Source organism: Vigna umbellata, chromosome 1 (assembly GCF_029865625.1).
Source record: "Vigna umbellata cultivar VRB3 chromosome 1, Vumbellata_1.0, whole genome shotgun sequence".
Classification (NCBI taxonomy): domain Eukaryota; kingdom Viridiplantae; phylum Streptophyta; class Magnoliopsida; order Fabales; family Fabaceae; genus Vigna; species Vigna umbellata.
The window spans coordinates 11,916,099-11,941,078 of record NC_142165.1 but is presented as its reverse complement, the minus strand read 5'-3'; the positions used below and the strand labels follow the sequence as shown (position 1 = coordinate 11,941,078).

The window sequence follows — 24,980 nt, the reverse complement described above, 5'->3', positions numbered from 1 at the left end:
TGGTTTTAATTATGGTTTCAACTGAAATCGAACATTCATTTCTACTTCGATTTTGGTTATAACTGAAGTTTAATTTTGATATTTTAAAATTTTTTTTTCATCTTACATATTAAACTTTAAGAAATTCAAAACAAAAATAACATGTAAATGTGATAAATACTTACAAAATATTCAAAATTATGATATTCTTATAACAATTAAATATTATTGTACCTTTCTGTTGAATATTTTGCACAAGTTTTTCTTAAATAATGAATAGACTTATTAGGAATTAATTAGAATTCTTGAATTTATTCACAAAATACAATAATTTTAATTAATATATAAAAGAACAAAGTTGTAAAATATTTGATTGAATGCAATTATTAGTGTTTTCTAGTTATTTGTAATTAATGCAAAATCAAATAATAGTTGACATCCAATGTATTACATAATAATCACACTCCTTTGAATTAGGTTGTCTACTACAATACAATATATTAACATAATTATAAATAATTGAAGAATATCGTTAAAATAAAACAATTATAAATATATGGATCAAAATATCAACGATAAAGGACAATCATGTAAGTTTCTTAGTTTTATAAGTTGATTTTCCTAATAACATTACATGTCTATGTAATTGAAAAAAAAAATAAAATGTTTTAAAATATACTTATATAACAAAACATTCATAACATTAATATAACATTTAAGTTGTCACCCATTTATTATCTGAAATGGTTAGAAAAGATTTATATAAGAAACAAAACCACACAATCATATTGTCAGTTAGAAAAAACCACAAATAATTGAATTACCATACACATGATTTTTATAACAAGTATTATAAAAGTTAATAATACGTTTTAATTGAATTTCCATGTAATTTTAATTAAGATTTAAAAAAGTCAGTACAGTTCAAAAGACTAACTATTTGATAAATTATTTAAATTTAAAAATTGTAAAATGCATAAATACTCTATAATTATATGTATAACTAAAAAGTTATTATCACCGTAAATTATTATCTGTGTTCATCCTTCCTTTATCATGTTCTGAAAAATATATTTATTTTTTCTTTCTGTAAAAAAATGTGTGAAGAAGATGCATGTACAATGAACCAGTAACACATTAACACTTGAAACATTGAAACATCATCGTCTAACAAGTAGAGCTATCTGAGATGCAACTATCAATTCCAATTTTCATGTCTCACTTTTGGTGTGACAAACCAAAATTACTAAAATTAATGAATTTTAAATATTTGAAAATTTTAAGGTTGTTGTATTTTATTATTTCTCGTCCTTATCGTGACAGTGCTCTAAATTTGTTGTTATTATTTAAACAATTAAGTCCACATCTTGTTTACTTCACTTGCTTGATTTTTATTTAGACAAAAAAAAGAGTAGAGAAATTATTATCAAGTTATCTTTTTAATAATTTTTATCATATAGACTTAAAAATAATTTTTTACACACTGATATATACGTGGATAGAGTTTGGAATTTAGATTGAATATTATAATAATTCTTTTCATATACAAAATATGAAAAGAAAATACTGGTATATATTTCTACATTTATATTTAAGTACAAATTTTAATATTTTTTCCGCATACTTTCTAAATCATATGTACTCGTATTTATACTGATTATTCACGCTTTACTTACACGTAAAGTTAATAATTTAATAAATGATATCACTAAATTAAAAGTTTATTCTTAAATCGAGTAGCGTTATTGAAGCATAATATGAGTTATTCAAACATAAGTTATAATCAAATAACATCAAAATTTTAATAATTTTACAAAATCATTTTCAAAAATAACGTTTAATATTTGACTTTTTAACGATGTCAAATTTAGAGTAAATAAATAATATTTTGAAACAACTTTTCCAACACAGACAGACACACAAACACAGACAGATACAAACACAGACACACACAAACACACAAATACACACACAAACAAACACACAAACACATAGACACAGACACACAAACACACACACAAACACAAACACACAGACACAGACACGCACACACATAGACACACATACACACACAGAGACACACACACAAATACACACACAGACACACACGCGCGCGTGCACACACACAATTAATTCATATAGAAAAAAGGCAAGTAAGATAATTCAATAAATTTACATGTTGATATCACATGAACTAAAGATGTTTTCTATCTATATATTTTTATTTTTGGTCTCCTTGTTTCTAATTCTATCCTTTAAATAATTTTAAATTCAAATAATTATTTTATTCATATTATCTTTTAAGAACCATTTTCTTAACCCAAGTATTTTTTAAATTGTTAGGATTTACACATTTCAATAGTTTTTTTATATGTGAATTATTTTATATGCGTGAAGCTATGCCTAAAAATACAAATTTTAACGTATTTTTTTAAAACTTATTAAGTTTTTTTATTTAAATACATCATAAAATGAATAGAAGGAAAAATTATACATTCAAAATGAACTTGATCTAGTGTTCAATAGTTTCAAAGAAGTTGACAATACAGGAAAATTAACAATCAAATAAAAGTTACTTTAAAATTGTTTGTTCTTTTATAGCATCAATTATACCTCTAATGCATAAAGTAAAAATGAAGAGTGGACAAAAAATTTATGTTCACTGATCTCAAATGTCTACAAAGCATGAATCATTGTATTTCGAGCTTGTAGACACCTTGCATTTCATATATGATAGTTATTCAACAAAAAAGGAAATGCAATCTAAGGTTAAGTTTGTGCAACAAAGAATAATACTCGTGTTAGAGCACTTTTATCCGATTTGTCATTCTAACACAGTCGATGTTGTTGATGTGAATGTTGGTGGTCATTGTAAATATAAACGCATTGTTGCTTTGTTGGAATGAGTGAAAAATCATGACCCCTTATCTAACATGATTTGCTTAAAGAACTTAGTTAGTGACATGACGAATACGTAAGATTAATGAGAAGTTATGATCAACTAGAACAACTAAAGAAGTTTTTTATATTTATAAAGAATTGTTTTTTATTATAAAATAAATTTATAGAAACGAGAAATTTTTAAAAGGCACAGTTTAATTAAGCAAACTAATTCATCCCCCTATTGGTTTTTGCCCGTCCACGAACGTGCTTATTTTCTAACAGCCTCATCTTAGATGCCCTCGCATGATCCACACCAATGAGAGTTTCCAAAGTTGCTTCAAAGTCTAAGACTTCATTCAAACATAATTGTCCCAATATAGGCAAAGGTAGCAAGGTAGTCACATAATCTAGTGTGACAATCATATCACAAAGACATGAAAAATGTTTGTCTCTCTATGACATCTCTCAACGAATATCAATATCAGCGATCGTAAGAAATAATACATCAAGACATCAAATTGAAATTCATCACAAAATTTTGAACACCCAACTTACATGTTCCAAGCATCACAATAAAAAAAAAATCAATAACTTTACTAACCTAGCCATGTCCAAATGTGACATGATCAACATAACTTGTCAATGATAATGTATCATGTGGACCTCCACGGAATTCACCTAGTTCATGTTCTTCTCAAACAACATCTTCGTGTTGCTCAATAACATGATGTTACTCCTCAATAACATCATGTTGCTCCTCAATAACATATCCTCCTCCTCTTTAAGATTATGATGAGTTAATGATGCAACTTCTTCATCATAACGATCCCTTTTGTGAACAGATGTCGTAAGTCTCCTTCTAGCTTCACGTTGTGAATAACTTTAAGTCCATTATGTAGATGTACCTCATGTTATTATCATTTCTATAACAAACAAATTCATAAAAATATTAAAATCAATACACATGATAACTAATTAATTTAAAGAGAATAAAATAAATAACAACACACAAAATAAATAAAATTAACAAATTAACAAAATCATAACCAATAAAAATAAATTAAAATAATTTTTTTAAAATAAAATAATAATTACAAAAAAAGTATACAATAATATATATATATATATATATATATCCTAATCCGTAAACTCGTAATCCCACAACTTTAAGGAAGAACACACAAAATAAATAAAATTAAAAATAAACAAAGTAAATTAAAAGGGAAATGAAAAAATAATTAAAAAACAATTAAATAAATAATTCTAAAAAAAAAGTCTAAACCCTAAACAAGAGTGCACAATAAACAAAATCCATATAAAAATAGAATAAATTTATATTTATATATATATATATAGTATCATATTTTAAAATTCAGCTTGTTAACCAAATTTTAAAACTCAATAAACTTTTTAATCAAATTTTAAAATTCAGTAATTAGCTTAAATTTAGTACTCCTTTAACCTGAAATTCAGTGAAATTCTTAAATAGATTTCAAAATTCAATAAAATTCTTAATCAAATTTTAAAATCTGCTAAAATTTTAATCAGATTTTAAAATCTGGTAAAATTCTTAATCAGATTTTGAAATTGGTAAATTTGTAACCTTATATCTAAATTTTCAATTTCTAAGTTCATCTATACTATACTAAACATTTTAAAAAAGAAACATAAGAATAATTTTGGTGTTGGGTGGAGAACAAAGCAAGAGTAAAAGGATGGTATAGTGTGGTGTTAGGTTAGAAAAAAACAAAAAGTGAGTGTGAGAGTAAAAATAAGTAGGAAGTAATTATAAGAGAGAAAAAAAATTACTCTAATAAAAGAATAGTTTCAACATTTAGAAAAGTTTGAGGTGAAGAAGAAAACTTGGAAATTAAAAAAAAAAAATCCCCTTTTTAAGCTGTGCCTAAATGTACTGAGCATAAAATGTTTTCAGTCACTTTATATCACAAATTTATATTTTTAATTGGATATATTTTAATATCTATCAACTTAATAAACAATGCTACAATTAGCCTTTAAGGACGTGTAATATTTTCAATTTAAAAATAATAAATTTTATAAAATATGTTTATTGAAATATGTTGACATGGTATAAAATTTATAATTTTAAATTTTAAATAACACTATGAATCATAAAAATAAGAAAATATTTTAAAATATTAAAAAGTCAAGATTTAAATAAAACTAATAACAAAGTGTAAATTCTATGAAGCTATTTTATTAAAAAAACAATATTAACATTAAATGAAACAATAGACACATATAATGTTTGTATTGGAAAGAAAAGATAATGTGATATAATGAAAGTAACCTAAAATAAAGTATGAGCTTGAGCTTATATAAAGAGTGAAAGCACACTGAGGGGTTGTTATCATAAATCTCACCTTGGTCCCATTACTTTTTTCAATTAATTAAGTTTCGGTTGCTTTCATCCTTCTTTCACCAGATCAGGCTCATCTCTGTCAACTTATTAATCTCCACACACAATAAAACCAAAGAAAATATGAAAAATCTTCAATGCTTACATGTAAAAACCCACCATTCACATTCATTTGTTAGTACAGAAATAATATTTAATATGACGTATTTAACGTCTAACAAAAGAAAATTCAATGTAAAAAATAATTTGTGGTAATTTTGTAAATAAAACGTTATTGTAGAAGTCGGTTAAATGATCCCGATGTCAAATACAGTATAGACGTCGGCTCCTCCAGGGTCAAACAAATGGTCTGTATACATGACTGAGAAGTTACTATTTATTGCCTTTAGACATATGCTACGTCACACCGACGTCTAATTGCAATTAAACGTCGGCTTTCTCCGGATGTAAAAAATGTCCAAAAATATCTCATTTTAAGCATTAATATTAATTTTTTTACTACTTAGACATCGATCCCCCTACCCACAGACGTCAAAAATATGTGAAATTACCTCATTTTGGGCGCCAAGATTATTTTTTTTACCACTTAAACTTCGGCTAGGAAGAGAGATCGACATCAAATATCCTGCATTTTCACCTACTCCAGAACACGAGCACTAGTTACATGTTTCCTCTTTCGCTGCGTTCAACTTCTTCCTCTCTTTCTCTCATTCGTCATTAACGTTCAGGTAAATTTCTTCCACTTTGCACCGTTTAAAATCATTTTGCACCGATTATATTACGTTTGGAACCATTATCTTTCATTTGCACTGATTAAAATTCGTTTTCATTAGCTTTTGGTGCAATTCTTGGGCGTGTTCTAAGACAATTGTGACGACGATTTTTGGACCGTTATTGTGCACATTGTTTTAAAGCCCATAAACTGACGTCTGTTATTCTTACCACAGACATCAATTAACGTCTCTTATAAATATAATATATGTTAATTGACAACAGATAGTAGACGTCAATTTAACGTCTTTCGCTATGACACCAAACATTTAACAAATGTCAAAAGCCTAAAATAGTGACTCAGCAAACGAGTCTATGCAAAAATTAAGTCACAAAATTTCTATTGATTTTTCTTTAGTAATTTTCAAATTCTTATGATACATTCAAGATTTTTGTATCATTTCATGAAAGAACTTGAAACACTTAAAACAAATTTAAGAATACAACATTTTATTATTATTTTATTAAAAAATATTCAAATATTTTGAGATTTTCTTTTTGAAGTATAAGGCAATTGGTATTAAAAAGTTGTTAAAACCTTTTTCAAAAGTCTTGGTAAAAATACTTTACTCAAAAGAAATGTAAATAAGTATCACAAATATACTTTACTGAAAAGAAATGAATGTAGAGTGTTGGTAAAAAATTGTGCATGTGCAGCATGGATGGAGTTGACAAAGAGGCATGATACCCTTGGCAATGGCACTTGTCTCTCCAACCCTTGTGAGTGATTGAGACCAACACCACTGTCCACTCCTCTGCTACACTTTTTTCAAAAGTTGCTCTTAGCCACATCTCAAACTTCATGGTCCCCTATACCTACCTTAAGTGCTTCTTATATATCACTTTTTCCATCCATTTAATATTCTCCTATCAACACCTTTTTAACCTAATTTATTCTATCCAAATTATTATATTTATAGATATTTATAACAAAACCAAACCACCTATTCCATAAAATAAAATTATTTAACTTTTTTTTGTTAGAGTAATGTTAAGATAAATATTTTTACATTAATTCCACATGCAATATAAAAATAAAATGATCATAAAAAAAATAATTTTTTATATTAAAAAAGAAAGTAAAAAATAATATCATAGGTAAAATTTTTATGCATGTTATTATATTTTTCTTTGTATTAACTTATATGCTAGAAGTTATTTCTTATTACATTGCAAATCTTACTTTGTTTATATGTAAGTTTATTTTATATGAATTCCAACCCAAAGTTACATGTTCTAATGCTTAAATATAGAAGGAAAGATTTGTCACTTTTTAATTAAAACACTTTCAAGCTTTTCTCTGGTTTGAATAAAATTTCAAGTGGTTTGGACCATCTTGCCTTTAACCACATGAACAAAAGGTTTGCCCAGGAAAACTATTATTATGTTTAAAGGATATTAATTATAGAATTTGAAATGTTTTCATTAGTGTGTGTGTGTGTGTGTATATATATATATATATATATATATATATATATATAAAGATCAAATGTTATAATTTGAAATTTTTATATATCTACCTATGTTATTAATTTGATATGGTTAATAACTTTGGTTCGAATATTCACAAGGTCACGGATACTTATTAGTGTATTAAGAACCATAATTAGTAGTGTTAAACAACAAAACAATATAAAATAATTAAAAACAATTTAAAAAACTGAAAACCAATTATAATTTATTTTTTTCATAATCAAATTGAAACAACTTTTTAAAAAAAATATAAAAATAGATTTAGATTTAAGAAAAGACTTAAACATAAATCGGTTAAAGAATTAAAATATAAATTTTAAAATAACATATGTCAAAATCCTTACTTGTATTAATGTTATATTTATTTTGACCGATTAATTAAAAGTCGAGGTCGAACTGGACCACTAACTATATTTAAATATAATACTATAAATTTAAAATGAACTAACAGCTACTAAATATGTTTTGTAAAAGCTTTTCGTATCATGTAATTTATATTTTACTCGTAATGTTTTTATATTTATTAAAATAAGAAAATAAATTTATCTGTAATCTTTAACCACAAAACCGAGTACTCAAGTATACACTTTGTCACTGAAAAAAAAAACTTGAAAATATCACCGTCTGTAAAAAGAAATTTAAATACATGTATGACCTGTTGAAGAGATTTGGACATTATTAATTTATTACAATTTAATTATATATGCATGTAATGATTAATGAAACAGAAGTTGAATCATGCTATTGCTTTATACCCTATATATAGTATAATACTTTGCACATTATATGGTTTATTATAGAATTAAACCACGATAGAAGTTATTATCATATAACTATATATTTTGATGATATATATATGATTATATAAATTTGAAATTGAAGTAATGTTTGAGTTTGCAATTATTTTGTGATGTGGACCAAACTTTTAAAAAGGTTAATTGTGAAATTTGACCTATATGGGAGAGAGAACCTAACATTGATCCAATGTTTGAATTATATATATGGTGCTCTTCTTTTAAGCACAACTATTCTAAGCGGTTATTCTGCATGCCTAACTGTGGTCCTTCACGCCAATTATTAAAGAGAAACTATCTTTTGGTATACTTTCATCTTCTAGCTTCACATTCATGGTACCTTGTTATTTTTAAACTTATATTCAATTTCATTCAACATATATATATATATCATACATTTTTTATTAATTTCTAATCTTATCGAGTGTGGATTTGCGGACAATTGACAAGATTTCATCGGTGACTTAAAAATTCTTTTTGATAGAAATAAAATCCATTATGCTTAGAGACGAGAGATTCACATGAACGGTAAACCTATGTTTCAATTAGAATAATACTTACCTTATCTTATAATAACCGTATAATAACCGTATAATTGATAATAACACGTATATATATATATATATATATATATATATATATATATATATATATATATATATATATATATATATATATTATCAAAATATCGAAATTAATTAAGAAATTTGAATATTAATCCAATAGACACAAGTTTGAATTGATCGAGAATGAAAAAAAAGTTTAATAAATCTTGTTAGACAGTGTTATTTAATATGTCTATATATTGGGTCATATTTATCCTAATTAATTTATATAATACAAATTCAGTTTATTTATATAATATGGTAAATCTTTATTAAGCACCAAATACAATTTTTTTCATATCCAACTTGATCAAATTTCTTTTTCAACTCTAACTATCTAACTTTTTTATACGAGTCAAATATTAATAAAGTCTGGATCATTTTCTTCATAACCCAACATTCAATGCAGGACCTGAGCATCTTAACATAATGTTTTCTATGTAGAAATACTTAACTAATAATAATCATAATCTCATTCGTGTATACTTCATCCATTCATCACTTATCATATTTAATAATATTTTAATTAAAATAAAAACAAACAAATAACACAAGAAAAGAAAAAAAAAATTTTAATTGTGTTAACGTTCACTTATATATTATATATGTTTCTAATCCATAGGACATTTGTAACATTAGATCTTTGAAATTATTAAGTTGATATTAATTTTACAAAAAAAAAATATATATTCAAAAAAATTTGTTAAATGATTGTTAGATCAACTAATTATTGGGTCATTTCCTAATTAGGACAATAACATAAAAATACGAAAACAGAATTCATTTTTCTCTCGAAACATAAACTAATCTTTGTTCACTAATTAGGTTTAAAGAGTTTTGTATATATAGATAAATAAAATTATTAAACACGGGATTTTCTATTAAAAATAGATTATTCTTATTCATTGCTCAATCAATCAAATTACGTGAAAACATATAAAACATCCCAATAATATATAATTTAAAAATTTTCTTTCAGACATATTAAGTTACTTAAATCATAAAACAATCATACATGTGGACACAACACAAACTATCTAACTATGCATGCATCGAATCTAGTATATATATTGAGTATAATTTATGAACTGAATTAGCAAATTAGATTTAGGAAATTGTAATAATACTCTACATGAAACCTTTGTTTGATGTGCAAACATCATAGTAGAAAAGAAAACATAGGTTTGTTAAAATTGATGAATGCCCTCTTTCACATGCTGCCTTTCTTACGTGTTCTATTCTGCATTCCTTGATTAATTGGCTCATGTTATTCGTATCTTCATGGCTAAAATAAAGAACATGCAAGTACACTACTTTAAACACACATCATTAAAATGTTTCTTAGCCATGTTTCCATGGTACTAGGATTTGGTGATTGGTGCAAAGAAAATCCAAAGGGTGAGAACCAATTAACACAAAACAACATGTACATTTGTACATTGTACTAAATTGATGAACATTTCACGTAAGGATTTATTGGAGTAGTACAACATTATACGAACTCAAATCGAATAAGTTTTACATTTCTTTTAATTCACAACTTTGTAATAAAAATTTATAGGTTTTCTTTCTTCTATTTTCTAATTTTTGTTCAATAGGAAACTTACACTTATATTTTTAACATAACATATAATGAATTAATGACACAAATATAACCGAGTTTTATCCATTATTATTTTCTTGTAAAATTTAGAGATTTGATAGTTAAATTAAAACTTTTATCGTATATGGATATTTTCCAATGTTAACTTCTGGTAATCATTCTAAAATGTTGGCGAAAATTAGAAAATATGTTATGTATTCAATGACACATTTACTTCAAAATTAACTTTGATTTTTTTGAGAACCTCAATGATTAAAAGATATTTCACTTAAATGAATTTTATGAAAAAAAAAATACTAGAATGCGTAATCAGAGAAGAAGAGATCAATGGTTTATAATTGTTTGGTTACCATAGAGATATTTTTCTTTATAATATTAATAATGAAAAATCGTATAATATTTTTAAAATGTAAAAAGTGTGTAGAATGATTATAATTTGTGAAAATATATGGCAGTTAAAACTTTCTATAATATGTGTTTTCTAAAAAATTTCAATGTTTTTCTTCTTTAAAAATGTTCCGGTGCTTCACTAAAATAAGTTTCTCGATCCGTCACTAATTTAATCTAAAATTTATAAGGGAGTGTCCCTTTCATTATAAAATGATTAATTATTTATATAAAAAATTATATTTTAATTAATTTGTTAATAATAAAAAATAATGTAAAGTGATTTTTTATAGAGTACAGGAAGAAAATAAGTTGTGATTTTATCGTTTATGTCAGACCAAGAACACTACTAATTCACAAATGAAAAGCCCACAATAAAAAAGACTAACAAAAATAATCTCCAAACTTAAAATGGAATGGTTTATCCGAATATTATCCATGATAAAAAAGTATTTATAAATGGAGAAATGATATTTTAACAAACATAAATTTTTTTATATTTATTTGATATTATTCTTTTTTATTTTTTACTTTTTTAAAAGAAAAAATACAAAAATTCACTCTTTTGTAATTATTTTATCTTTATAATATGTCAAAATGAATGTAAATATGTTACTCTTACAAATAAAAAAAGGATAAATACTATTTACAAGTCACATTTAAAGTCATCATAGACTAACTCAAGACCCAATTAATTACAAAGAACTTACAGAATCAATTAACTAAATTACATCTTTTTAAATTAATACAGAACTAAGGAAACAGAGATTGTCAAAGAAAAAAGTAGAAGTTGGCATTTAAACTACCAATCAATGGATCAAATTAGCATATCAAATGCACTACCATCATAATTAAACCAGTAAAAGACAAATAACAAGTATATAATAAGCTGGAATTTAACCAACCACAAGGAGCTTCAGAAAATGAAATTTTACACAAAAAAATAACATGGGAGGCGTAATTCATTTTTTTCATTTTTTTTACAAAGGAAAAATAGGCGAGCACAAAGAACAGTAAATGGAGTCACTGTTATGGCTGTCAGAAACAGTGGTTTCCATGTTAAAGGAAAACGTATATGTCGTTTTAGAATGTACATACCCAATGGATTAAGACAAAACCCTCACACTTGTTACCATCTATCAACAGCATTTAATAATCTAGTGAGGAACTGGTTTCAGCAGTTTCATCCTCACTAAAGCTAGAAGGCATCTCTGCAGCAGATCTGCATGATCATACACAATGCCATTAGAAAAACACTACTTTTATGTTTAAAAGCCTTTCTTTCTAGGAAAGTTATTTTAGGCCTAACCTTTGAAGACAAACCCAAAAAAGGTTTAAGCCAAACACTACCTAAACAAACATCATATATTGTCATGGGAGACAAAACCACACATGATGAAATACCCACCTGTGAATTTTCCTTTTCTCCATCTCAGCAACAGGTGATGGTTTCACATGGTATTGTTGAAGCATGTCAACTTTAGCTCTCTTTGCAACCTATACACATAGTAAAGCCAAACATCATATACATGCATGGAAGGAGGGAACTGAACTCATTAGGAAATCAAATAATCACATTCCAGAAGGAAAACTAACCAGAATTTCATTTGAAAGTCTCCCTGCTCCATCTACATCGCGGTATGTATTTTTTGCTTTCTTGTCCACCTTAAACATCTCTTCCTGCACAAAATATTAACCTTTTAAACCATCTGTAAGCAGGAGAGATTGATCATTAGAGATATAACACAGAAAGTGCAAATATATTGATGAACCTTTGCCATCCTAGCAGATAATCCCCTTTCTTCAGTATCTATGGGAACACGGGAATTACGGATTGAACTAGAAGGTTTAGATTTAACATGTCCACTCTTTTGTATTCTTTTTGGATTGATCTTATCATAACCGTGCAGCATCAAGTCTTTCGTCTTAACCGCAAGCTTCTCCTCAAAGTGATCACTGTGGTTAGAAGCAGAATCAGATCGCATCCCCTCAACCCCGTGCTTAGTGCTCATTCTATGATTCTTAGCACTGTTATAGCCAGATGCTTCTCCAGTAGAATCTTCATACAAATCTGGGAAAGGGTTCCTTCCAGAAACATGATTGGTATAACCGTAGTAAGGTTGCCTTTGTTTTATATTCTGACGGGCTTTCTTATCTTGTTTATCCTGGAAATCAGATTCATGCAAGGAGCCAAAGTCAGCTCGTTCCATATGCAAATCTTGGGAATTAAATTTAGTATAATGCGAATCATATCTCTGCAAATGCACAGGTAAAAAGAGAGTAAGAAAGCAGGGAAATATGTATCACATAATCAATGCTATGTTTAAAACCAAGATCATTTTTGTTAATAAGCTATTCTATTAGTTCCATTTTGGTCTCACACTACAACAAACACCAACTTTCTAGTTTACTGAGTCACTGCAATCCATTTCTTTATCATTACTACTAATCTAGGAAGTACCAGCACCTCTATGGAATAGTACATTGCCGGTCCAACACTTTTTTTGACATGAAACTTGTGGGAAAACCTCTGACACATGTTTAACAATCTTCAACTAAGTCACAATTTAAAAAAAAAAAAAATCAGTTCAAATGCCTCTTCGATTTGGTTTGAGTATAAGTAAAGAAAGTAAGCAGACACCCTTTGTTGGCCAAACACTTCCTATACACTAGTATAACAAAAAAATTATAAAAAAAAAACATTAAAAGAAAATAACTCATTATAAATGCATCATTCATCATTTAGGTTTGTTTCCATTAGATTTAACTTGTACTTGTAACTACGAAGATGTGTTTCTTATTTAGAATTCTATTTAGAAGGGTGATATCACAGGGAAACTAACAAATATGCTTTTATAGTGTAACTTATATAAATCTTAAATATTAATTGAGATTTTCATCAAGTTGATTAAATATATCAGTGGTGTCGCTGTATCCTATACTTTGGACATTACTTGTGTTCTGGTGTCCCTATCCATGTAGGAGCACCAAAACCTAAACCATTCCATTTTCCCAGCCACTTTTGAAGAAATCCAAAATGTACAAAAGAGAGAGAGATTAAACAGAAAATTCTGGTCAGGAGTGGGTGACAGGATGCTAGACTTGGCAACAAGAGGCACTAATAGCTATCAAATAGTCGATATATGGGTATGTATACGACTGTAAATAATTGTTTCAAAGAGAAATGGTTTTGAATAATGTCATAAATTTCAATAGTCAAAAAGTCAGAACACAAATAATTATGTCACTGTCTAATCTTCCAAACATGAATTGAATAATTTAAAGAAAAAGTATTAATTACTAAACTCATAAAATAAATGCATTAGAAAAGTCACTCACAGAGCTAAGATTGTGTTTTTTTGCAGCAGAGATTTCTGGAGAATTCAGAAGCGGAGGATTCGCTACACAAAATGGTTCTGCCATAACACCAATAGATTAAAAGGTAGGAAACAATCTATTCTTAAAATGACTCAATGCATTTAGAAAATGGTCAAGAGTTAACCAGAGAAAATAAAACTCCACACCGTAACTAAGATGGAATGTTTCTAGTAAAGCATCCAAAGGAGCAAAAATAAACTATCTTGACCTAAACAAGCAAATAGCACACCGAAAACATATTAACATACAAAGGCTCTGTGTTATGAATATTGAATTGCAGCATCAACCTTTAGGAACAAGCTTTCCAAATTTCAAATTATTTACTGTTCCAGAAAAATTCATCCCCTACACACCCAAGTCCATCTTCAAGCATTCAATGCCAATGACAAAAAAACAATGCTTCATGCTCCATGTTTTTTCACAATTTGATGTGTAACAGACAACACACATTCCTTTAACCCAAAATGGAAAATTACACTGTTTCAGTTTCCACACCAAACAATATTCAATCTTACAAAATTAACTGAATGATACATCATTTAAAAAATGGGTAGAATGTGCAACCTACCATTAGCTGGATCTTCAGTTTGACACTCAAAGGCCCCTGGAGGAAGCAGATCAAATTCTATACCAAGTAGTGGACCATCTTCCTCGTAATGCCTTCCTAATTGCTTCTTAACAGCAGTTATAGCTGCATGTTCTATCTCACCCTTCACTTTCAAATATCCTGATGGTTTGTATCCCAGGTTAACTGCACCTTTGGGATTCAGGGGTGGTAGAGCTCCGTTAGGTGTAAGATGTCTAGAAGGCTCCATATCATATGGATCCTGACCTTGAGCAAAAGCCCTTTCTTGCAAAAAGGAGCTGCTCTCAGATGATGTGTCATCCACTACACTAACATTTTCAGGATAATGGTTCATACGTCTGTGTGTCATGTCTGCAACAGATATTTCGTTGTTGTAGAAGTCGTGGCTCTCAACCTCCTTAGCATCCAGATACCTGTAATCGGCATGTTTACTGCTTCCACAAGAATCTTGGCCAAGTCCACTGCCACGATCCTGGATGACACCACTTGAACGATCTTGCCGTCCATTAGCGACGGCTTCGTCTTTCATCAATCTTTTATCCTTTAACCTTCTGTGGCAAAACCACCCAGATATTTGCTTTTCTGTCAATCGTAACTTCTCGGCAAGTTCTACTTTCATTTCCTCTGTGGGGTACTTGTGCTCTGGAAACAAAAAAGGAAATTCCTCATAAATTACCACTTTGCAAAATGCATTAACATATATACTTGACAAAAGAGTATTCTTACCATCATAAAATGTCTCCAAGGCAGAAAGTTGGGATTGTGTTTTCAGCTTTCTTTTCTTATTTTTCTCATTGGAGACTTTATTTTCTTCTGATTGCAGTTTACTTGATTCTGAACACCAACAGAATTCGGGAAGTTTAGTACATGTGTTGTGTTGGAAGGAAAAAAGTAACTACAATAATATATGCCAGACAAAACAATCACGAAGAATCTTGTGTCATTAACTGCTCAAATTGATTCATAAATGTTATGGAATTAAAACATACAACTATACACTGAAGTGCCGAACAGTTATGACCATATGGAAAAGCATGCATACAGTGGGATTGAAGTCATGTTACTCGTGTGAAATGTTGATAAGATTATAAGAACCAGAAGGTTTCTTTCCTCAAAAGTTGAATCAATAAGTGACTCAAAACCTCTACCATAATATCATTTGTCACATGATACAAGTTTGACACAGCCAGCTCATTTCTCAAAACTGGCCAGTTACCTGCTCCTCATTCTGTTAAAGTTTTCCAAACTTTAATAATTTCAATCAAATTTATAGTCTCAAAGGTCTTTCACAGAGAACCCACGATTTATGCCAATCAAGACCAAGTGCAAGTGAAAGAAGATAAAGAAGAAGAGCAACATCGACAAAAAAGCCTAATTCCAAACATTCCACACGGAAAGTAGATCCAACAGTAGACACCAATTCATGGTCATCGAAAGAGGAAAATAAAACTTCTCCAATCCATACAAAAAGAAAACATGGAAGAGAATAATGTACGAATACATCAAGTACTAAATTTCAACTATGATCAAAATCAACCAAACCCCATTTGAACCCTTCAGTTTGACTCACTTTTCCAGACCACAAATACCCCAAATTGAAGAGCTTGGAGGCACCCCCACCATTACATCAACCTAATGCAAAGGACCCAAGTTCCCGGTGCCAACAATCAATTTCGAAAGCATGGAAATTGGAGTAATCTGAGAAAAATGAAGCAGAAAAATCGAAGACCCAAATCTGTGATAAGGTGAAAGTAGAAGAGAAACACAATACCTTTCATTGGGGCGAGGAATTGCGTTGAAGAAGGATCCTCTGTTAAAGTTTAGGGGCGAATTTTGTTGAGTGGCTTGTGAGAAAAGCGAGGGAAAGGAAAAGAGAATGCAAGGACATTAAGAAAAACAAAAACAAAAAACAAAAACGTATGTTGTTTGTAACTGGATACGTTTTCAATTTGACCCCCTAACTCCGCTTAGGAACAGAGAAAGGAGCTTCTGGTGAAGGTGGAAAGACAGAGCGAGAAGAAACAAATTCAATTCGTCTTATGTCGGATTTTCTTTGCTCGCTTCTTCCAATCAATCTTTGCATTCTTCTTACAAAATAAATAAATAAATCAGATTTACCTCACTATATAAAGTAAAATGCATTTCAAACAATTATAAACCATCTTCTTTTAATCATACAAACAATTCAAATTACATACATTTCTATTATTCTTGCTTGTAAGTATAGATATCACAACAAACTTAATGCAAAAAAAGAATAAAAAATTAAAGATATTTATTATTTAGATCAACCCCATCAATATGAAAGTAAAAAAAAATCGATTTTTAACTTGATCAGGTAAAAATGAAAGTAAAAAGAGATTAAATGCAATGATAATGGATTATTGTTGTAAACTCAATCAACAGAACCAATTTAGTGATATGTTATTCTTACTACTAAATTTTTATATGAATTTTTGTTGTATGTTTTTTTTTGTTAAGATTTAGTTGGTGTAAGTTAATTAAACTATAAAATGTTGTTTTTCTAACATCGAAATTATCTACGGATTTGTAGGATAAATTATGTGTTTTTATGATTTTGTAATATGCATACTGGGTCAAACAATTTTAATCCAATTAATCTGTTCACAGCTTTAACTTGAATTTTGAAGTTTGATTTTTTTATTCTATTTTTTGTTTTGGAAATGAATTCAAACTGATGAAAATTGAAAGGTTCAATTTACTTTTCTCTTAAATTTGATGTGAATACGTTGATGAACCTCATTCCATCAAGGAAGATTAATAGAAAATAGAAAGCATAATTGTTAATTAATAGAAAATAGAAAGCATAATTGTTAATGTATAGTGAAAGAGTAAATTAGATTAATAAAATATGAAAATTATACAGATTTTATTTACTATTGTGATACTGTGATGGATTATTGTTGTAAATGAGTACAAGGTTTGAATTTGAATTTTGTATATTACTTATGTTTTTTTTCTTTACGAAGGTGTTACATTGTTCATTTTTTACGTTATATATACTTGTGAGAAACATTAGATTCTTTCTATTTTCATCTGTTTTTTTTAATAAAAAGGTATTGAAAACATATTTACAGTTTTATAATTACAAAGTATAAATAAATATAAAACACAAGTAAAAATTCATATTAAGTGTGTATGGAAAAGATAATCTAATCAATTGTATTTAAATTTAATGGGAAATAGAACAGGATAAAATAAATAATTATTTGTCATCTTTTCAATATTGAGGCTATTTAAAACATAAATCGTTATTAAAATTCATCAAGTGGAAATTAGTAGGATAGAAGTAGATGTTACATCTAACCACCATCATTTAATTTGTACCAAACTAGAAAAGAGGCAAAAACATAACATTAACATCAAACTAAAAAACGTTATTGGACTATGAAATTTGATGCAATTCACATGATTATGAAATTTTTTTGGAGAAAGAAGTTAGAGAGTCTTCATATCAATAAATTTATAAATTTATGGAGGAGATTAATAAGTCATTATTAATTGAAATATTATGGTAATATGTTCATGCATCATTTTATTAATTTAAATATTTTTTATTTTATTCAAATTCATTTATGAGATTTTGAATTTATATTGAATTCTTTATTATAATTTTTAATAAATTAATTAAATTTGAAGTCTTGATAAGTTTCGAATTAAGTTCCTAATTAACTGGGATTATGATGTGATTTTTATTATCACTTTATTTAGTTTTTGTCACTAATTTCATAATTTTACAAGCATATCATTTAACAGTTTTGTATTTTTATAATTGATAATTTTACATAAAAGCTTTGATAAAGAAGTCTAGAAAATCAGAGAGAAGAGAGTAGCTGAGATTTCTTTTAAGAAATTGTAAAATTGTAAAATTAGATAAGAGAAAAATTAAGTAAAGTAAACACTCAATTTTTTTTAAAATTTTTAATGACTTAATAAATCATGAAAACTTAATAAACACTTTTAAAATTTATCAAAATTTAAAACTATAATACAATAAAATTATGCTGTGACGTTCCCAGCTGCATCAATGGCGAAGACAGTGTTGCGGCGGAACCAACTGGCGCGGTTTCTCAGACCTTCTGTGTTGGCAGTTTTTCAATGCCATCGCAACTTCATCCACGCGGGTACCAATCCCACGCTCCACGACCTCCTTCGCACGGGGAACCTTCCAGAAGCTCAGGCTCTCCTCCTCCGAATGATCAGAAAACGCGGCGTTTCACGTCCCCACCTCATCGATTCCCTTCTCGCCCCTTCTTCTCAGTCTCACACAAACGCCATCGTTTTCGATTTACTCATAAGAACCTACGTCCAGGCACGGAAGCTTCGAGAAGCTTCCGAAGCCTTCCGCTTGCTGAGGCAGCGCGGCTTCGCTGTTTCCATCAACGCCTCCAACGCGCTGCTCGGTGCGTTGGTGAAAGTGGGATGGGTCGATTTGGCGTGGACGGTGTACGAGGATGTTGTCGCAAGTGGCACAACGGTTAATGCCTTCACTCTCAACATCATGGTCAATGCTTATTGTAAAGAGGGTAGGTTCGAGGAGGTTAAGGTTTTCTTGTCCCAAATGGAGGGTAGAGGTGTTTTGTCTGATGTTGTCACGTATAATACTCTCATCAACGCGCATTGTCGTCAGGGGAATTTGTGTGAGGCTTTCAAGTTGTTGAACTCAATGTGGGGTGTGGGGTTGAAGCCTGGGGTTTTTACTTATAATGCTATTATTAATGGTTTGTGTAAGAAAGGGGATTATGATAGAGCGAGGAGTGTTTTGGATGAGATGTTGGGGATGAGTTTGAGTCCTGATGCTGCCTCGTTTAATCCCTTGCTCGTGGAAGGTTGTAGGAAGGATGATATTCGTGAGGTTGAGAAGGTATTTGATGAAATGCTGAGGTGTGGTGTTGTTCCTGATTTGATTTGTTTTGGTTCTGTGATTGGGGTGTTCTCTCGAAATGGGTGTTTTGATAAGGCTTTGGACTATTTTAGGAAGATGAAGGATGCTGGGTTGGTTGCCGATACTGTGATTTATACTATTCTTATTGATGGATATTGTAGAAATGGCAATGTGACTGAGGCGTTGAACGTGCGGAACGAGATGGTTGCGCGGGGTTGTGCGATGGATGTAGTTACTTATAATACTCTGTTGAATGGGTTGTGCAAAGGGAAGATGCTCGGTGATGCTGATGAGTTGTTTAAGGAGATGGTGGAGAGGGGAGTTTTTCCGGATTATTACACTCTCACCACTCTCATTCATGGGTATTGTAAAGATGGAAACATGAGTAGGGCACTTGATTTGTTTGAGACGATGACTCAAAGGAGCCTTAAGCCGGATGTTGTGACGTATAATACGTTAATGGATGGCTTTTGCAGGATTGGTGAAATGGAGAGGGCTAAGGAGTTGTGGTGTGATATGGTGAGTAGGGGGATATCGCCCAACCATGTGTCGTTTGGCATTTTGATAAATGGGTTTTGCAGTTTAGGAATTATGGGTGAAGCATTCAGGGTGTGGGATGAAATGGTAGAAAAAGGTGTTAAGCCTACTTTGGTTACTTGCAACACCGTTATTAAGGGTTATTTGAGGACTGGCAATATGTCTAAGGCGAATGACTTCTTCAACAAGATGGTTTTAGAAGGAGTTTCTCCTGACTGCATTACATATAATACTCTTATAAATGGTTTTGTAAAGGAAGAGAGCTTTGACAGAGCTTTTGTCTTGCTTAACAAAATGGAAGAACATGGGCTGCTGCCTGATGTTATCACATATAATGCAATTCTTAGCGGATATTGTAGGCAAGGTAGAATGAGGGAGGCTGAGATGGTATTACGCAAGATGATTGACAGTGGTATAAGTCCCGATAGATCAACGTATACATCATTGATAAATGGTCATGTTTCTCTAGACAATCTGAAAGAGGCATTCCGTTTTCATGATGAAATGCTGCAAAGGGGTTTTGTGCCAGATGACAAATTCTAATATCAACGTACACATCATTGATAAATGGGCATGTGTCTCTAGACAATCTGAAAGAGGCATTCCTTTCCATGATGAAATGCTGCAGGGGGTTTTGCGCCAGATGACAAATTCTAAGATTTCTACCTTTGCAGCTCTTGTTATCTAAAAAGGTTGGACTTTCTATCATTAGAAAATTTCGCTTCATTCTGTTGTAAGCATTGATGTTGAGGACCATGGTTATGTTTTTCTTTGGTCCTGGCTCGGCATATCAGAGGAAACGCAACCCTGGTGGATGCCTTGTGTGCTCTAACATATAACATTAACGTTCTCACCCTGGTTTGTAACATAATAAAGAGACACTTGTCTTTTATTATTGATAAGTGTCAATGTTAATTAAATTTGAATGAGTTTATACACTTATCTGGATTATAATGATTTAATTTCTCTGAAGATATAGATATAAATATAACTTCTCATGTTATATTTCTTACACTTATTTTTTTGCAGAAGATAAAAGAATTGAAAGGTGAAAGTTTTTGCTTGAGTGCGTGAAACCAAGCTTAAGAGAAGAGAAGTCATCTGTCTCTACATGTTGGTCATTCAAATAGTGAGCTAGCGGTTGAGCGATGCACACCAGTGCTCGAGCCATGAATAACATATTTAAACATGTTTTGGAGCGAGTAAGCACATTTCTTGAGCCATAACACGATGCTTAAGAGAGGAGCCAAAATTTAATTCAAACATTATAGTGACAATTCTCTTTGCTCAAAACAATGCTCAAACGAGACGAGGAAAGCAACCTTCAGAGCGCAACAAGCAGGTTTCTTAGGCACCCTCATGTGACATTGTTGTTATTTATGGAGAAGCGATCACCTCACTTAAGCATCCAAGCAATGATTAAGTGAATGGTGGCCGCTGGAAAACTGTAAATAGGACTTGTTTATTGTTTTGAAGAGATATACGTGGTTTATAATAGAATTTAGAATATAATCTCTCTCTCCACTTGTTAAATTAGTATTAGGAAGCGCACGTGTTCGGTCTGTGTTGCACGAATATCAAAGGAAGGAAGGGGCAGATGACTTCAGACACGACTCCTCTGCTTATCCTGGTGATTTTATTTTACCATGAGTTCCTATTTAGGGATTAAATATAGTCTTTTTCTTGGTTAATTATTCATGTAGCTTAATGTGATCTTATATTTCATGTTGGTGATTTATTCTGGTCTTAATGTTTGCATATGTCTGATGGATGCATAATTGATCAGAAGTTTCCAAGAAAAAAATGTGGAAAGTAATTTTTTGAATTGGACTTAAGATTATTTCGGTTTATTAGCTTGGTAGGAATGGAATTTAATATATTGATTTGTTGTGTTCATTATGCTTGAATTATGAGAAGAGTCCATAGATTAGAGCATGACTTTAAATCCTAAGGAGAGTTCTGAAAAATGATTCTTAGGATTAGATTTGATTAATTTCACTCTACATGTTAAGATACATGGAGTAAATTTTGGATATGTTAATTGCTTATAAAATTACTGCATAATGCAGAAATATTTATGTAATATACAAGGAATCCATATTTGATAAATATTCTTAGACCTTATAAGAAAACTTTAGAATCATGTTGCAAGAATATTAGTTAGAAGATACGTTAGGTGAAACCATAGATAATTTAGATTATTTTCAATCTCATATTCATAGATTATTCAGTTTTTTTTTGGCGTCAAACAGTTTATTAACACAAAACAGCAATCAGAACTATTGAATTGGAAGTTTTCAATTAATGGAATCTGACGAGTAATTCCCTCTGTATATGATACTCTTATACTTATTCTTTTGAAAACTATAAGACTTTGATAACTTGCCTAGTAAAACAATTATTTATACCAAAATTTCCTCATTTACTATACATTATGAATGCCTTGTGCTGCTAGTTCCATGCCTATGAACGCATTAGGTTATCCTTCGTGATTTATATTTCGTTTATGTATTATGAACATTTAGATTCTATCTTCCAAATTTCAATTTGCACAGAAGAATCCTTATAGTTCTGGATGCTTGGAAATGCAACCCATCCATGTTTCTAACTTCTAAGCATGGTTTGCAAGAGCCAGGAGGGGGACTTCACCATCTTTTACGAACTTCAAACTAATGTCTTTTAAGTGTATTTTACCTGGACCCGAGATTTACTTTTGGGAGGCAATGCAATTGGGTAAACAAGGATACTGTGGTGTGGGATTGCTGTTTTAATAGCCAAGCTTTAGCTTTAGTGGTTATATTTATTCAGCAGTCAATTAACCTAAACTTTATTATTGAACGCAATATGCATCACCTTTGTATGGAATTTGTAGTTTCCATTTTATTGAAGCCTTGTAGTCATTGCCATTGTGCAGCGTAGCATGGGAGTTGATGCATTCTTTTTTATAGCTCTCAAGTAGGCATGGGACTGGTCACTGCTCACCACCGAAGGTATGTTTGCAGTTTATTAAATGCAACAGTCACATACCAATGTTTATTTGACAGATATAGCAGAAATGATATGGAATTGGTCAAGGCAGGTTAGTCCATTAGAAAAGCAAGCAGCAAATTATAGAATTTATTTCTTATTTTTGAAGATGTTCCCATATAAAATTGTTTTTCCCCATTTGGAACTCTTTCTGATGTATCCACTGGTTAAGAGGGATGTTAATCTTTGAACGCATTAGTTGCATCTGCATTGTTGCCTGAAGGTCACATATATTAAAATCATTAAAACAGTTTACTAAGATCCAATTACAAGTCATGATACTCGAGTCACATATTTTGAGTATGAGATTCTAGTGTGAAATTTATAAGTCACAGAGCTCTCCAAGTGCAACTAGCTTTTTGTGGTGCAGTGCTCCCAATGTTTTCATCAATTGGTATTTAGAGCATTTCATTGTATCTCCTTGCTACAAAAGACTGAGAAGTGGTGACACTGGAATTGTAGTTTGTTCAGGACTAGTAAAAGGAGCCACTAATGCAGGGACTTTGGAGGTTGATGGGATGTTTGGATCTGATTACAAGGTACGAGACTGAACTCTCATTGTAGGTATAGAATTCTAGTACAAGTTTTATACGGCTCATGTGCGCTACAACTACAATGGATTGCTTTTGTGGTGTGCTAACCACACACAAACTCATCACATTTGATGTCATCGAGATTGGAATTCTGTTTGATGTCCACACTTGGCATAAGGGACTTTAGCAATATGTCATCTTTCCCCAAGTGCCTACCTCTCTTCTTTTTATTTCCATGTGGGCCTCTCGCCTAAAACCTCCACCGTGATGTCGCCATGCCTCCACCTCCCTCCCCATGATGTACTCACCACATTTCCTGTGACTCCTCTGTGAGCATATGAGGGATCTGCAATCAAATTGGACCTACTTGTGTTGTTGTTCATTAGAGAGTATAAAGTTTCTTTTTCTGGAAAAATGTATGCTTAATGGTTGTTTTATAAAAAGAACTCATCTTCCAAAAATCTTTGTTTTGGTTTTAGTGCAAAATTTTATAAAAATCAGATACTGCTTTAAGATATCAGTTCTAGATCTTGAATTAAAATAGAGTGAGATTATACTGTGTAATCAACTATGAGTGAGATTATTGGTGCATTCTATTATCTTCTACAGTATATTTTAAACAATTTAGGAGGGTTAAACTATAGTCTATGCATTTCAAGTGCCTACTATCTTTGCATGTCTAAGTTGTTTTATATTTCGGTCCTTATTTCTCTCACCCCCTTTCTCATCTATCTATCCACATGCATGAAAGATAGAAAGATCTTGCTGTTCTGATACAAAATGGTGTGCACTTTTTCATTCACTGATCATGCAGAAAGAGTTCGTAAATAGGGATAATCCCTACCTACTTGGGGATCAATTTGTCATATAAATCCATTGCTAAAGCAAAATAAATTGCTTAATATTTGTTATAAGAATAATTTTTATCAACTATATTATCTTGATGATTATATATACTCAGATTAGTGTCAATGTAGGCAAAATTGTACCTATAATAATTGTCTACAATAAAATATGCAATTTAAAACCTAAATCAAAATAAAAAATGTGTGTAATATATATATATATATATATATAATTTTGTAGGATGAAACACCTCATCTACAATTTTAATGTTAACCATCAAAATTATTGGTTG

At 30.1% G+C, this 24,980-nt stretch overlaps 2 protein-coding genes across 16 annotated transcripts; one reads left to right on the top strand and one right to left on the bottom strand.

Moving 5' to 3' along the window:
* Positions 1 to 11,581: 11,581 nt before the first annotated feature.
* Positions 11,582 to 16,912, bottom strand: LOC124831546 (uncharacterized). Of its 4 annotated transcripts, none has more exons than XM_088095098.1 (8): positions 16,611 to 16,912; positions 15,566 to 15,734; positions 14,822 to 15,481; positions 14,215 to 14,291; positions 12,648 to 13,130; positions 12,472 to 12,555; positions 12,284 to 12,372; positions 11,582 to 12,097 (listed from the first exon to the last, which is right to left on the bottom strand). In XM_088095098.1, the coding sequence occupies exons 3-8, from the start codon at positions 15,456 to 15,458 to the stop codon at positions 12,025 to 12,027; spliced, it is 1,443 nt and encodes a 480-aa protein (XP_087951224.1). In that variant the 5' UTR covers positions 15,459 to 15,481; positions 15,566 to 15,734; positions 16,611 to 16,912; the 3' UTR covers positions 11,582 to 12,024. The 4 variants fall into 4 exon arrangements, with proteins under 4 accessions (XP_087951224.1, XP_047161517.2, XP_047161518.2 ...); XM_047305561.2 differs by having other exon boundaries at positions 15,566 to 15,673; XM_047305562.2 differs by having other exon boundaries at positions 12,648 to 13,040; positions 15,566 to 15,673; positions 16,611 to 16,911.
* Positions 16,913 to 18,860: 1,948 nt separating this feature from the next.
* On the top strand, positions 18,861 to 24,362 carry LOC124831545 (Tetratricopeptide repeat (TPR)-like superfamily protein). Of its 12 annotated transcripts, none has more exons than XM_088095073.1 (4): positions 18,861 to 20,974; positions 21,312 to 21,624; positions 21,820 to 21,912; positions 23,197 to 24,362. In XM_088095073.1, exon 1 carries the CDS (start codon positions 18,888 to 18,890, stop codon positions 20,823 to 20,825), a length of 1,938 nt encoding a protein of 645 aa, XP_087951199.1. In that variant the 5' UTR covers positions 18,861 to 18,887; the 3' UTR covers positions 20,826 to 20,974; positions 21,312 to 21,624; positions 21,820 to 21,912; positions 23,197 to 24,362. The 12 variants fall into 12 exon arrangements, with proteins under 12 accessions (XP_087951199.1, XP_087951203.1, XP_087951213.1 ...); XM_088095077.1 differs by having other exon boundaries at positions 23,180 to 24,362; XM_088095087.1 differs by having other exon boundaries at positions 21,312 to 21,912; positions 23,197 to 23,272; positions 23,781 to 24,362.
* The last annotated feature ends 618 nt before the right edge of the window (positions 24,363 to 24,980 follow it).